The sequence below is a fragment of the Platalea leucorodia genome, assembly GCF_965183815.1.
Source record: "Platalea leucorodia genome assembly, chromosome: 1".
NCBI lineage: Eukaryota > Metazoa > Chordata > Aves > Pelecaniformes > Threskiornithidae > Platalea > Platalea leucorodia.
In genome coordinates this window covers 125,609,100-125,621,600 of record NC_138823.1, presented here as the reverse complement: position 1 = coordinate 125,621,600, position 12,501 = coordinate 125,609,100, and the positions used below count along the sequence as shown (strand labels likewise).

General features: G+C 44.7%; 2 protein-coding genes across 5 annotated transcripts in view; both read right to left on the bottom strand.

The window, feature by feature from the left end:
• TOP2B (DNA topoisomerase II beta) overlaps nucleotides 1-765 on the bottom strand; it is a 68,617-nt gene extending 67,852 nt beyond the window's left edge. For both annotated transcript variants that reach the window (XM_082325583.1, XM_082325584.1), the window contains exon 1: nucleotides 72-765. In XM_082325583.1, the coding sequence (XP_082181709.1) occupies nucleotides 72-137 (66 nt within the window). In that variant the 5' untranslated portion in view covers nucleotides 138-765. The remainder of the gene's footprint in view (nucleotides 1-71) is intronic.
• A 1,380-nt stretch (nucleotides 766-2,145) lies between these two features.
• NGLY1 (N-glycanase 1) overlaps nucleotides 2,146-12,501 on the bottom strand; it is a 40,870-nt gene continuing 30,514 nt past the window's right edge. The window contains exons 14-16 of one of the 3 annotated variants that reach the window (XR_014229515.1): nucleotides 11,394-11,486; nucleotides 4,645-11,090; nucleotides 2,176-3,515 (exon numbers count right to left, since the gene is read on the bottom strand). The gene's annotated coding sequence lies outside the window, so the exon portion shown is untranslated. Of the gene's footprint in view, nucleotides 3,516-4,644; nucleotides 12,064-12,501 lie in introns of all 3 variants that reach the window. The other 2 variants (XR_014229516.1, XR_014229514.1) reach the window with 2 other exon arrangements.

Sequence of the window (12,501 nt, the reverse complement as noted above, 5' to 3'; positions counted from 1 at the left end):
AAGGAACGAAAAAAGAAATAATAATAAAAAAGCAAAACCCACCAACAACGAAACGCGACCCCACAACTTACCACCCAAGTCAGTCCCCCGCTGCCGCCGCCGCCACCGCCGCCGCCGCCTCCTCCAGACTTTGCCATTTTCTGCCCGTTTCTCCTCAGCCGAAGCGAGGGCGCAAGGAGGCAGCCGAGAGGGCCGGCACCGACGCCGAGCCTCGCAGCACAGCACGGCGCGGCGCGCCCGCCCTTCGCGCTTCGCCCCGGCCCCTCAGGCAGCCCGCGGGCCCGGGAGCCCCCGCAGCCCCTCGCCCGCCCTCACGCACACGGAGGCACCCCGACACCGAGAGCTCCCCACCCCCTTCGGCCCGGCTTCTAGTTCATGCTGGGCAGCGCAGCCGAGGCGAAGGAAAATAATCCGCCGGGGTGGGCGAGGGCTCCCACGGCCCCGCGAGGGAAGGAGAGCGGCCGGCGGAGGAGGGCCGAGGAAGGAAGGGCAGCCCGGGGGCCGCGCCGCCCGCACAAAAGCGCCTTTCCGCCGCCCGCGCTCAAACTCGAGGCCGGGAGGCAGCGAGCGGGCGGGCCCGGCCGGGCCTGCGGCTCTCGCTAGTTTAAAGGGACTGCCGGTCCCCGTACCTCACGGCGGCGGCGGCAACAACAGCCGGCGCTATCGCCGCCGTAGCGCTGCCTCCCTCCTCCTCTTCTTCTTCCTCCCCTCCTCACCCCCAGGCCCTCCCCCCCCGCCGCCACAAAGGCCCGGAGAACAGATTAATAATAAAATCTCCCCCTCCTCCCCTCCCCCGCCCGCGCCTGCCTGCCCTCCCTCCCTCCCCGCGCGCGCACCCGCACGCCAGTGCCCGCGCAGCCCCCGCCCCCCTCACACACGCAGGCACGCACGCACGCACACGCCGCCCGCCGACGCCCGGAGCTGGCCCGGCCCTCCTTCCTCTCCTCTTTCCGCCCCGTCCCGGTGCCCGGTGCCGCTCCCCCGCCTCCTCCCCGCCCCCCGAACCGCTATCGCCGGGACCCCGCGCGCAGACAATAAGCGCGCTGCCCGCCTTCGGCCTCCGCGTCGCGGCCGCCTCCGAACGCGGCCGGCCCGGGCTGCCTTTCCCCTCCCGCCCCCCCCCCCCTCCGCGCCCGGGTCCCCGAGCCCGCCCGCCAATCACACGCCGGAGGCGGGCAGGCCGCCAGGGGCGCCGGCCAATCGGAAAAGCGGACGGAGCGGCCGCCGCCGCGGGAGACGTCACTGCGGGTGGCAACAGGGAGGGAGGGAGGCGTGCCGCCGCGCGGGGGCGCTGCCGCGCGCCGCGGGGGAGGGGCGGCGCGAGGGAAGGCCTTAACGGTCGGAGCAGGGCGGGAGGGGAGAGGAGCGGAGCGGAGGCAACGAAAGGGAGCAATAAACGGGCTGCCGGGTCAGCGGCTCCGTGGGGCAGGGACTGCGCCCTCCCTGGGCCGGCCTTCCCGCTCTGCGTCCGCGGGGAAGGACAGGCCCGGCTTTCCCGCCAGGAACATGCCTCCCCCGGGGCAATGGTTTGGGAGGGGAGCGCTCAGGGTTGGCAGGGCACGGCTCTTCCCCTTTTCCTAGCCTGTAAGGTGGACGCTGCGATACGCGGCTGGAGAAGGGGCGATAGGACAGGCGTTTGGGGGTACGGCGGTCGGCTACCGCCTTTCCACCGGCTCCACAACAGATCCCCGCCGCCGCCACTGCTACCGCTGTGCCCTGCAGCAGTTTGAACGGGATTAAAGTCCTGAGGCTCCGGGCAGGAGAGTGTTTATAAACCACTGCCCTCTTCTGGACCCTGGTAATCAGCCTGAGGGGTTCTTATCTCAGATACCTCACGTAACTTTATTCTGCTACTATTATGAATGCTTTCGAGCATCCCCGTGTTAAGTCTTCTTTTGGTCAGTGATACGTTGGCCTTATTATAGGGTCACATAATAAAGCACCCTGTTCTGTACACAGTACACAATGCTGTTCTAAAATATTTGCTGTTTTGAAAAAAAATCCTGTGGTGTAACTTAGCATCTACTTCCTAGGCCTAAATGGTGTGTATATGAAGCCTAGAATTAATGTTATTTTAGCTATGAGCATGAAAAATATTTACAGTTTAAGATACTTCCCACCAAAAGTAAAATATATATGACCATTACGGTCATAGATTTTTGACAAGCTTAAAAAAATGTTTCACGACATGCATCTTCTCAATTAGTAATTTTCATTTTGCTGCGTGAAATGCAAAAGAGCTACCTAGTCCAGCCTGTTCCACTCCTTGAATTATTCCTAATGTAATGTCACAAAAGGAGGGATTAGCAGGAGCGCTGCATCTGAGTGGGTAGACAAATTGGTATCTGAAGAGAATAATTTCAACTGAATAGTAATAATGTAAAGGTTTTTCCTTTTGCAAAATGCTTTTCCTAAGAAGTAAAGGGATTGGAAACGGAGCAGCCGCCTTTGAGGAGTCTGTTGTAATGTTCAATTATGCCTCAAGGGAAGGATCAGAAGAATTTCTAGTAAATATTGCTTATTTAGCATAATTTTACTCTGCCAGTTTCTAAGGAACCTATTAAACTAACATCTAAGTGCCGCACAGGGATTATGGAAAATAATGGCGTCTGCCTAGGACAGTAAGTTATCTGTTCCAGCCCAGTTTTATTGCAGCTGCATGTACCTCTGAGCTGTAGACTGTGTTTTCTTCTACTTTGGGCAAGATAAGAAAGAGTGTTTCTTGCAGAACAAGAAGGTGACACTTGCAGGGCTCTGCCTAGTGCTTCAGAGTTTTGGGCTTGCTGATTAGAATGGGTGTGGTTTTTTTTCCAGCTCTCAAATTTATTTGTAGGACCTGTAAAACGAATCATGTATTTCATTCATTTGTGGGCTCCTACAATTAATATCAAGAGGACCAGAGAAAACAGGGTGAGTGCATTTGTTCAAAGCTTTTTGCATTGGTAGAGAACCATTAATGCGTGGAGCAGAAAGAGAACGAGTCAGACGTTCTCGTTAGCTCCAGCTGTTCAGTAAATAGGCTGTCCTTAGTGTGGGAAGCGTGCCTTTTGCACTCATTTATCCCGAGCCAAGTAGTAGATAGCCATCTAGCTCGAAGACAGCCAATTATATATACATTACAGAAAGACAGACGGAGTTTCTTTCTTCTTGGCAGTTGCCGATCTTTGCATGTGCATGGTCAGACGTGTTCAGTCTATGTGTCATGCTGGAGTAAATATAGGAGGAAAGGCTGACGTTCCTCCAAGCATTTTCTTTAGTCGTCTTTGAAATTACTTTTTTTTCAAGTTGCTTTTCATTTAATTCTCATCATGTACTACGCTACCTGCACGGCGTGTTACTGGCTTACTGTTTATATTGGTTTTACCCTGAATACTTATCTGTGTATGTTGAGTGGTTGCATTTCTAGCCATGTAGGATTGTGTGACAAAGTTCTTATGAGACTACAAGCAGCTGCCTCCACGGAGTTCAGAGGTGAAGAAGTGAAACTAGACTGTTCATCACATTTCAGGTGATCCCTGCTAAAACAAACATAGAATTAGATTTAAGTATGAATCGAATTTGAGCACCATAACATTTTGATAGGAGCGGGATTTCTTTGCTGAAGGCCACCTGTGCCAATCATGTACTATCAGTTTATGTATGTCAAATACTTTACACTTATTGTGTGACATTTTAAATTAACAATCCCCTTGAGATGATACACACAAAATTCCTATTTCAATTCATTGGAGACTTGCTTGTTCTCATAGTTGGAGACCATAATATAAATAGAAGTACCCTACAGATTTTCAAAACAATTGTCTACTTAAACCAGTTTCGCTACTGGTTTCAGTATTTAATTTTTTTTAGTAAGCAAAATATTTATTGTAACACTACTTTGTGTTTAATTATTTTAGCAGTAAGACAGCTGTATGCATGATCTTTAAATATTTCTATACTTAGTATGTACAGACTTTCTATCTATTCTGTTATTTGCTGGTTCTATTCTAGTTTATTTGCTGTTTAATAAAACCTTCTTCCTCTGTGGTTTTTCTGGAATCAGACTTAAAAGGGCATAAAACTTGCCTATTTGTGAAACTATGTACATTTATCTACTTGAGAGCATAGCTACAGTCACCTAAATGAGTGATCACAGTGCTCAGTTTTCTGCAAACTACACAGGAAAAAGTGTAATTTGCAATTTTGGTCTAAACTACTTATGAAACTATGTTGATACCCATTACACTATACATTCCACATTGTATACCGCTGTAATAAGGTGTAAACAAACATTGCATATTTTAGTATCAAATATTTACATTTGCAAGAAAGTAATTTCCATGTTCTACTGCACTTTAAAATTTCACCATAATTCATTAAAATAATTATGAAATAACTGATCAAATTATTGAGTAGGATTATGGTAGTACAATATGACAGTTATCAACATACCTGTACTGTCTTGATTCTGAATGAATTTCAGGCCATGGTTCCAAGGCAATTAAGAAAAGTCTGCCTACTGCTGGATCATCTAACGATATAAATTTAGCCAGGCCACGGACATTTACACATCTGTATTTCAGACAACACTGCTGAACTAGCAAGAGCACACGCTAGTTGTTTTCTGTGGGTGTACGCAGTCGGCGCACTGCCTGACTCTCTCACCTGAACTGCGCCCAGGACTTATGCGGCTGCCTGACGTGTCCTTGGCACGTTTGTCAGCAGTTGTTCCTGGGGTCAGACTGTTCCACAACCAGTCTCTTGAAAAACACCAGGTCATGCTCAGGTTGCCACTTCCACCTCAGTCCTCCAAGAACAACGTGCCACTTTGTGACAGTTTGGCATAGGGCTCGGACTGGCTGCCGACGGGGTGCTGCTGGGGAAGAGGTCCGGCAGAAGCCCCAGGGTTAGCGGTGGGGACCCCAGGGCCCCGCGCCTGCGCTGCTCGCCGCACGGCTGGGACCGCTGCACTGACCCACCCGACTTGCTTCTGGACCGCACCACCTCCCCGCCGCTGCAGGAGAGGCGGGTTGTGTCAGAGGCAGCCACGCCGACTCGCTTGGCCTCTCACCTGGACTGCGCTGTCTCTCCCGCACAACAGGGCAGTCGTGTCACTTGTTAACACGAAATATTTATCTGTGACTAGAAGTGCTTTAGTATCCAAGTCCATCTACTCTCCTCACTGTCAATTAAGGCTTAAACTGCGGTACGCTTTTGCTGAGCAGCATACGCAGAGCTGTTGCTGAGGCAAGAGATGGTCATAGAAATGAAATACATTTGTATTGAAATTCCTTGTCTAGGAGAAAGCTTTCTTGTGCAGCGACCACATACAGCAAGAGAAGATGCATGCAGAGATGAAGCAAAGGAGGCTGAGCTGGCCTTGCTGGGAGGGATTCTCAATATGAATAAAATGAACATCCATGCTATTAACATCTGAGCTTTTTAAAAGAGTTGGTGGCAGTGGGAAGAGCTGCAAATGCTCAGGGGGCAAAGACAACAGAAAAACATAGAGAAGGCAATGTTGTTGGAGACCTGTGCTGAACATACATGGCATAAAAATGGCCATCAGCATGATGATGAGCCGAGAGGCAGATTGCTGCAATCGTTTGGAGGCAGGAAATCACCAACTGCATTATGGCACTGTTAATTAGCGTGGAGAATGCAAACAGCCAGCAAGGTTTTGGAGATGACGTGCCATTCAGAAGGTCCTTGCCTCCCTTGAGCTCAGGGTGATGAACATTGTGCAGCACGCTAGGCTTTCCTCACTCGGGTAGCTTTTCTGTGTATTAAACACATATCCCCTTTCTTCCTGCCCCTCTGAAAAGGAGCTCTCCTTTTCCAAAGGGGAATATCTTTCTGGCTAAGCCATGTAGTTTTGTTCCTAGCAGTTCACCCAAGATTTTTTGGGCAAGAAAATGTGAGTGGCAATTCATTTTTACCCAGCAAGACTCTTCTTGCTCATTGAAAGTCCCCATTACCAGTGTATTTCTCCAGCCTTCCAGAGAGAAATCCATGATGGATCCAGAGCGAGTATCAAGACTGCTTCCTAATAGCAGAAAGTTATGTCTACTCATTCCTGGGATGACAGGAAGGTGAAGGAGCCGTTACTATACAAAGCATGTGTGGACATGTTGAATCTGTGGAGAAAAGTGATGACCGATGTAGCCAACAGAGAAGCCCACTATTCTGGGAGATGTCTAAAGAGATGGTACTTTGCTCTCTTGAGCTAAAATTCAATCACCTCTGACACATTATCTCTGTTTTGATATATGATTAGTAATTACTGGGGGGAAACAGAAAGGGCAAGCTTTCTTGCATAGCTTCATTTTACCACCAGTTTTGACTGGAATCGATGATGACTATGTCGGGATGTGCATTTGCATTTCCTTTCTCAAAATTGAGTTGTGTGGTTCTTGTGGTAATCCAAGAAGAGGAAAGTCTCAGGGAAGACCCGAGAGAGGCAGACAGTACAGCCTCCGCTGACAGCCACTGAGGCAGAGCATGTCATTAAGATGTGGCCAGTGCACCCACATAGCTTATGCTGAGGTCAAAGGGAAAAAGAGAAGGAGGCCTCAAGTTTTGGAATATTTGGATAACTGAAGATCTGAGGCAAAGGTCAACAAAAAGAGTTGAGTCCTGCGAACATCCAGTTGAAAGAGGGCTGGGGATAGGCACATGTGAGGACATCAAGGAACAATACATCTGAGCACAGAAAGTGGGGAAGACAGAAAGAAGGAACTACCAAAAAGAAAAATCTGGGCTAACTATGAAGGGTCTGGTCAGACACAGAATAGCAGAACCACAGACAGTCAGACAGTTTGAAGTTACCTATCCAACAAATTACTGAACAACTCCTTTGAGCAAATTTGTACTGGCAGCTTGAGTTTATACTGGCTCAGTGCTTTGAATCACTAGACCATGATGTTTTTGATTTGGTACTAGATGCCCTAAAATTTGAATTACTCTTTTATAGCCCACAGCACAGGGAATGTGCTTACTGTGTGCTTCTGACAATTATAGAGCCGTTTATAAGAGGAGGTTTATACAATAATATTGTATTTGTGAATATTCTTTTCTGGCTGACTTAAGTTGTTTATCTTTCCAGCAACCTGTTTCCTAAAAATTCCATTTACTCCAATGCATTGTTTCAGATTACCTATGTCTGTAGACAATTCTTAGGCTTTCAAGAACAAATTTTTCAGAAGTCTTTAAGAAAATGATTACAAAAATCAGATGTATACTTGAATTAAAAAATTAAAAAAAAAGGAAAGAGGGTAGTACAGCTGAACAGGTAAAACATACACAAGACTCAGCCACCTACTTAGTCTTAAATGTAAGCATTATCTGAACTTACAACTCCCTAACAATGACTTGTTTCAGGTCAGTGATCCAACAATTTCTCAGGTGGCCTAATTTGTAACAGAGCTCAGCAGTAGCAGTTCCTATTTATTTCAACAGGAGTTGTGTAATTCAACAGCTTGGAAGATTACACAAGCAGTGTTTAAAAGTGATCACTGCTAGCTGCTTCATGCACTTTTCTATTTTCATTAGATGCTAATATTAAGCAAAGAAGATCAGAAATGCATTAAAAATCTTTTGTTATCCCTTTAGATCCTTTAACATGTTGGTATTTCTGGATCTTGAATGTTTCTCTTCAAGATATCACACAGCTGTCCTCAGTTATTTGTTTCAATAGTGGTGTTTCTGCTTAGCATATTATTCTTGCTGTATTTATTAGGAGAATGGGTAAATAAAGTACCAAATGCAACAAATGAAATAGGTTTTTATGTTTAGGTTATGATCTCCTGTTCTGTTTTTACCCGACTAACAATGCTTATCTTCTCTTTCCACTACCTACTTTGTATTGCTCCCATTTACCTCTGCAGATTCTTCATGCTCCTTAGTGCCCTCTTGTTTTTCTTAAAGAAAAGTAAGAACACATTACCTCAGTCTTTGGGTGAAGTAAAAACATCCAGATCAGTGGTTCTTATATGCATCTTGCTCACTACAACTCTAGCCACCGTCAGTAGAGGTAGCAGAAGTTGCAGTAGCAACAGCTTTCAGTATTGGCCAGGACAATGCGTTTGACTACTCAGGAATTATTTAGGCACCACTTTGCTATGGCACATGTGTGTTAGAATTTGGGAACCTCAGTCCAGGTCATCTTCAGTCCAGCATGGCTTCCGAGAGCACATCTCCTTTTCTGAGCACCTCAGAAAGCTGAATGCTGATCACAGCATTTCTTTCTTAGATTTAGGATTCCTGGCTGCCACCTGTGAGGGAGGAAAACAATCTTTTGAATGACTTTGAATATATGTCCTTCAATACTTAGTGAATTCATTTTAATGTTCTAGAAAAAATGTTTTCATCTACATGATGTGTTAAAAGTAACTTGGTTTGTTATACGTATACCTGTGTTTGTTTTTTTTTAACTCAAAGAGTATGGAAGCAGTAGCCCTCATTATTTCATACATGTCTTTTTGAAATCTACATTTAAAATTTAGTACAGTAAAGTGTTCTTCATTGATGCAGTTCTTCTAGAATATTCCTACATTCCTTGCAAACTATGAAGCAAAGAACCTTAAGAAAAGGCACTGTATGTTTTATAGTACTGCTTACTGACAGACCTAAGTATGAAAAAAGCCAGCGTATCTATTTTTGCAACAAATCTATTACCTGTTATACAATAATCATACCCCATATTCTTTTAAATCTAATTTTGCAAAGAACAACTTAGTGATACAGTGTTCTTATATAACAGCTAGATAGAATACATTTTCTTGTACTGTGTCTCATAGTAAACTCATGTCAAAGTTGTTACTGTTCTGCTATAGAATTGTTGTAATAGCAACACACCTTTTTTTTTGTTAGTTGGGTTTTACTGAGCTTTGTTATTCCACATATGCTCTTCTGCTGGAAGCTTTTATACCAGAAAGCCTTTGAAGAGTGGGACTAGCTCTTTAAATTTATCTGGAAGTAGCGTGGTTTCTTTTACCTTGGCTGTTACTGCTGCTCACATTCTTTTATTTCCAGGTTGTGCGTGCTATGAATTTGTCAGGTTTCCATGAAAAGGCAATACACAATATCCAGAAATTTGCAACACAGTATCAGACCCTGCTCCATTAAACATTTTACTTCCTCTTAGAAAATGCAATTTATGTATCAGTAACTTTTCTAGTATTTCTGGAAACTTTATTTGACACTAAGTATCAGAATCCCATTTATCTTGTAATGAGTTCCAAAAAGTAGCGAAATTAGCTCTTTACCCAAAGACACAGATACTCTTAAAGGTTCTTCTATGTTCTCGTACCTTTTGAGACATATGGGACACTCTACTGAACATGACGTTTTCTTCCAAGTTCATTTCTCTCTTGTGACTCCTGATAGGGAAGTAAAGAAGCTCCTTTTTCACTTTACATCTTACCCTTAATTTATTGAAAAGGCATCTGTCAGTTACAAAGGCATGCACGTGAATTCCTCAGGTTTGCTAACTTTTTTTTTTTTTTTTCAGTTGCTCATTATTTTCTATAATTTCTCTCAAAATATTCTGGAGTCAGTTCTCTGGGACATGAGCAATGATGATGAAAGAGCACACTAGCATAAAGACTGAAAACACAATGAAATTACTTGAAGTCACAGAATAGCTAAATTTTAAGAGATCAATTACATATGTATTGTTCGTTGTGACATTTAATTCTCAAAATAAAACATAAAGTTTTCCTCAGCTTTCTAATCAGAACATCCGTTCTCTCAAATAGTGAAAGCTACTAATTTTGAGTTTCTTGCAGAATTGAACTCAAAGCAAACAACAATCCTTTCTTTCCTGATAGTTGCTGTTAAAGTACAGCAAAGCAGAAACGGTGCCAACTCTCAGATTACCATAAAGACAGAGCACAGTTACAGGCCGTATAGGCAGGCACATTAACCAACCCATGGGGACGCAGCACAAGCTACAACAATCCAACATAACGCAAGGCACATGCTCCAGCTCTAAGTCGCTTCACCAAACCAGCGTGACTGCTTTTAGCCACAGAGCCGAACGGCTCCGTAGCGCGGCACAGCACACAGCGCTCCCAAGCCACCCGTTACAACAGACATACTCCCACGGAGCACACACACAGAACATAGCATTCCCAAGCCCCTCTCCAGCTTCCCTCTAATGTTTAAATCTTCCTTGCTAATTTATGATCAGTTATCAAATACTGCATTTCACGAGCAGAACGAGGATTGCAGCGCCTGCCATCCCACCCTTGATCTATGCTACTCCCATGCTGTTTGTGAGGAGATATCCCATGATCCGGAAGGCTGGTGCTCCCTCCAGGGTTGTTAACTCTGCCAAGGACATGGCTTGCTTAACAGGTTCTGTAACAGAGTAGCATGAAGATGCAAATACTATAATAGGTGAAACTACTTTTTAAATTCCCTCTAAATGAATTAGCATGTTAATGGATTGGATGCTGTGCTTTGCATTTTTACTCCTACAAGTCTCTGCAGATTATAAAAAGCAATAGTTAATCCTTCAAAAAGACATGAAATAAAAATATTATTCGCAATTCAGTATTTGTTTGGGTCATCCTCTGCAGTTAAATTGAAAGCGTAACAGCATTCATATCCCCACAACAGATATCCGTAGCATAGCATGCAAATTTAATGTATAATCCTTCTTTCTGTTCTTTGAGTTTCCAGTGCAATTTCTACAGCTGTTCTTCTGTAATGTTTCTAGGAGGTGCGAGGAACAATTTTCCCAAGAAGTAAAATCTGCTGATTTAATTTGGTCAGGAGCATTATTGGCCTTTTGAACTACATGCATAAACATACTAAAACATCAGGTTCTAATGCTGGCCCTAATGTCCTTCCCTTAGAACGACTGCTGCTTCTCTTTTTTTCCCTGTTTTGTGGGCCCCTTACACCCCCTCCCCTCACCTCTCAGGCTCCTGGATGACAGCGAGTCTCAAAAAGATGTGAGCAAAGGCCTATGTTACCAGGCCGGCAGCGGGCTGCGGTTGATGGCCAGTAGACCTGCTGGGAACTGCAATGATGCTGGGAACGCAGGAGGATACCAGAGCCAAGGATGCGATACTGGAACGATACAGGCTGAGGATTCAGTTGTCCTGTAAATATACCGTGGGCGTGTGGCAGGAACTAAAATGATACAAGGAGGGGGACAAAATCTCGCAGCAATGAAGGCTGTGGCAGATTGAGAGGACCGCATTCAATGACCTTGCTCAGCAGACTATGCTACTGTCATCCTCACGGCTTGCTTTCTCCCACTGCCCGCCAGAGAAGAAGCAACAGCAGCTACCAGAGCTGGGGAATGCATGAAGGCTGTATGGTGCTGGAGTAACCGCCTGCGATACACGAGAAGCAAGAAAAGGGGAGAAACCAGGGATGGTGTGGAAGCCTCCATATCTTACCTGTGACTCACTTGAAAGTTGCCTTGATCTCCACTGCAAAGACTGCTTCAAAGGATGAAAACCACAGTTGAGAAGAAGGGAAATCTGGAAGGGCTTTTAACAGTGAAGACAACAGGGAGGGTTACCCCAGCGGATAACTGATATCACATGTTAATCAAGGGAATCTTCCAGAAGAAGGCCAAAGCATCTGACTATGCCGCACTGTAGAATATGTACATCTTATTACTAACATAACTAATCCTACATTACAGTGCTGGTTTTCTCATTCTAATCTGCATTAAATACAAAATCCACTGATCAGTACTGCTAGTGGTGACTCCTGCTTGACTCACAAGTAACACTACATGACTGGGGTGCCTCTTCCATGCAACTTTTTCAATAAAATATTCCTCAGTTACAGATTTAATGTTCAATTCTTGGAGTATAGTAGGTTCTAGTTGATTTCCACTGAATTTGTTATCACATGCAAGTAAATCTCCTGTTCTTTAAAAATGAATTATATTATTTCCTTTTCTCTTTTTCCACATACCCAATCTTTCAACCACCCTTTCACTAGCATACATGTTGCCTCCATGCCCTGTTCGCAGATGGACTTTGTATTTTTCACTGAATATTTGCAAAGGGCTGAATTTCCTCACATGGCCAGTAATCAGTCCGGTATGTGAAGTAACTGCAATAAAACGTTTAAAAAAGGTAAATGTACTCTGGCAAGTGCTTGCTTCTCTTTAATATCTGTTTCCTATCATGGATTTTGTTTCCTTGGGCCAGAAATGCATGTAAATCATCTTGTGTCTTCAGAAGGTTATTTCTATATTGGGACTGGATGAACACCCATTTCTTCATATCTTTCTGTCATTCATTAATTCTTTTTCAGCAATAAACTAGTGTACAACTATGAATTACTGGCAAGCCTTAAAAATCTGAAACAAAACTATAAAACAGAGTTGCAGAATATAGCTAGTCACAGTGCATAGTGAAGAAAAATTGCAATGTTCACTGAATGTGAACCCTGTTTTTTCACACCCTTGTTAAAAAAAAAGGATTTATATTTTTCAAAATCATTATCAAATACTGACTTTGAAGTAGAGAAATAACTGATACCACTAGC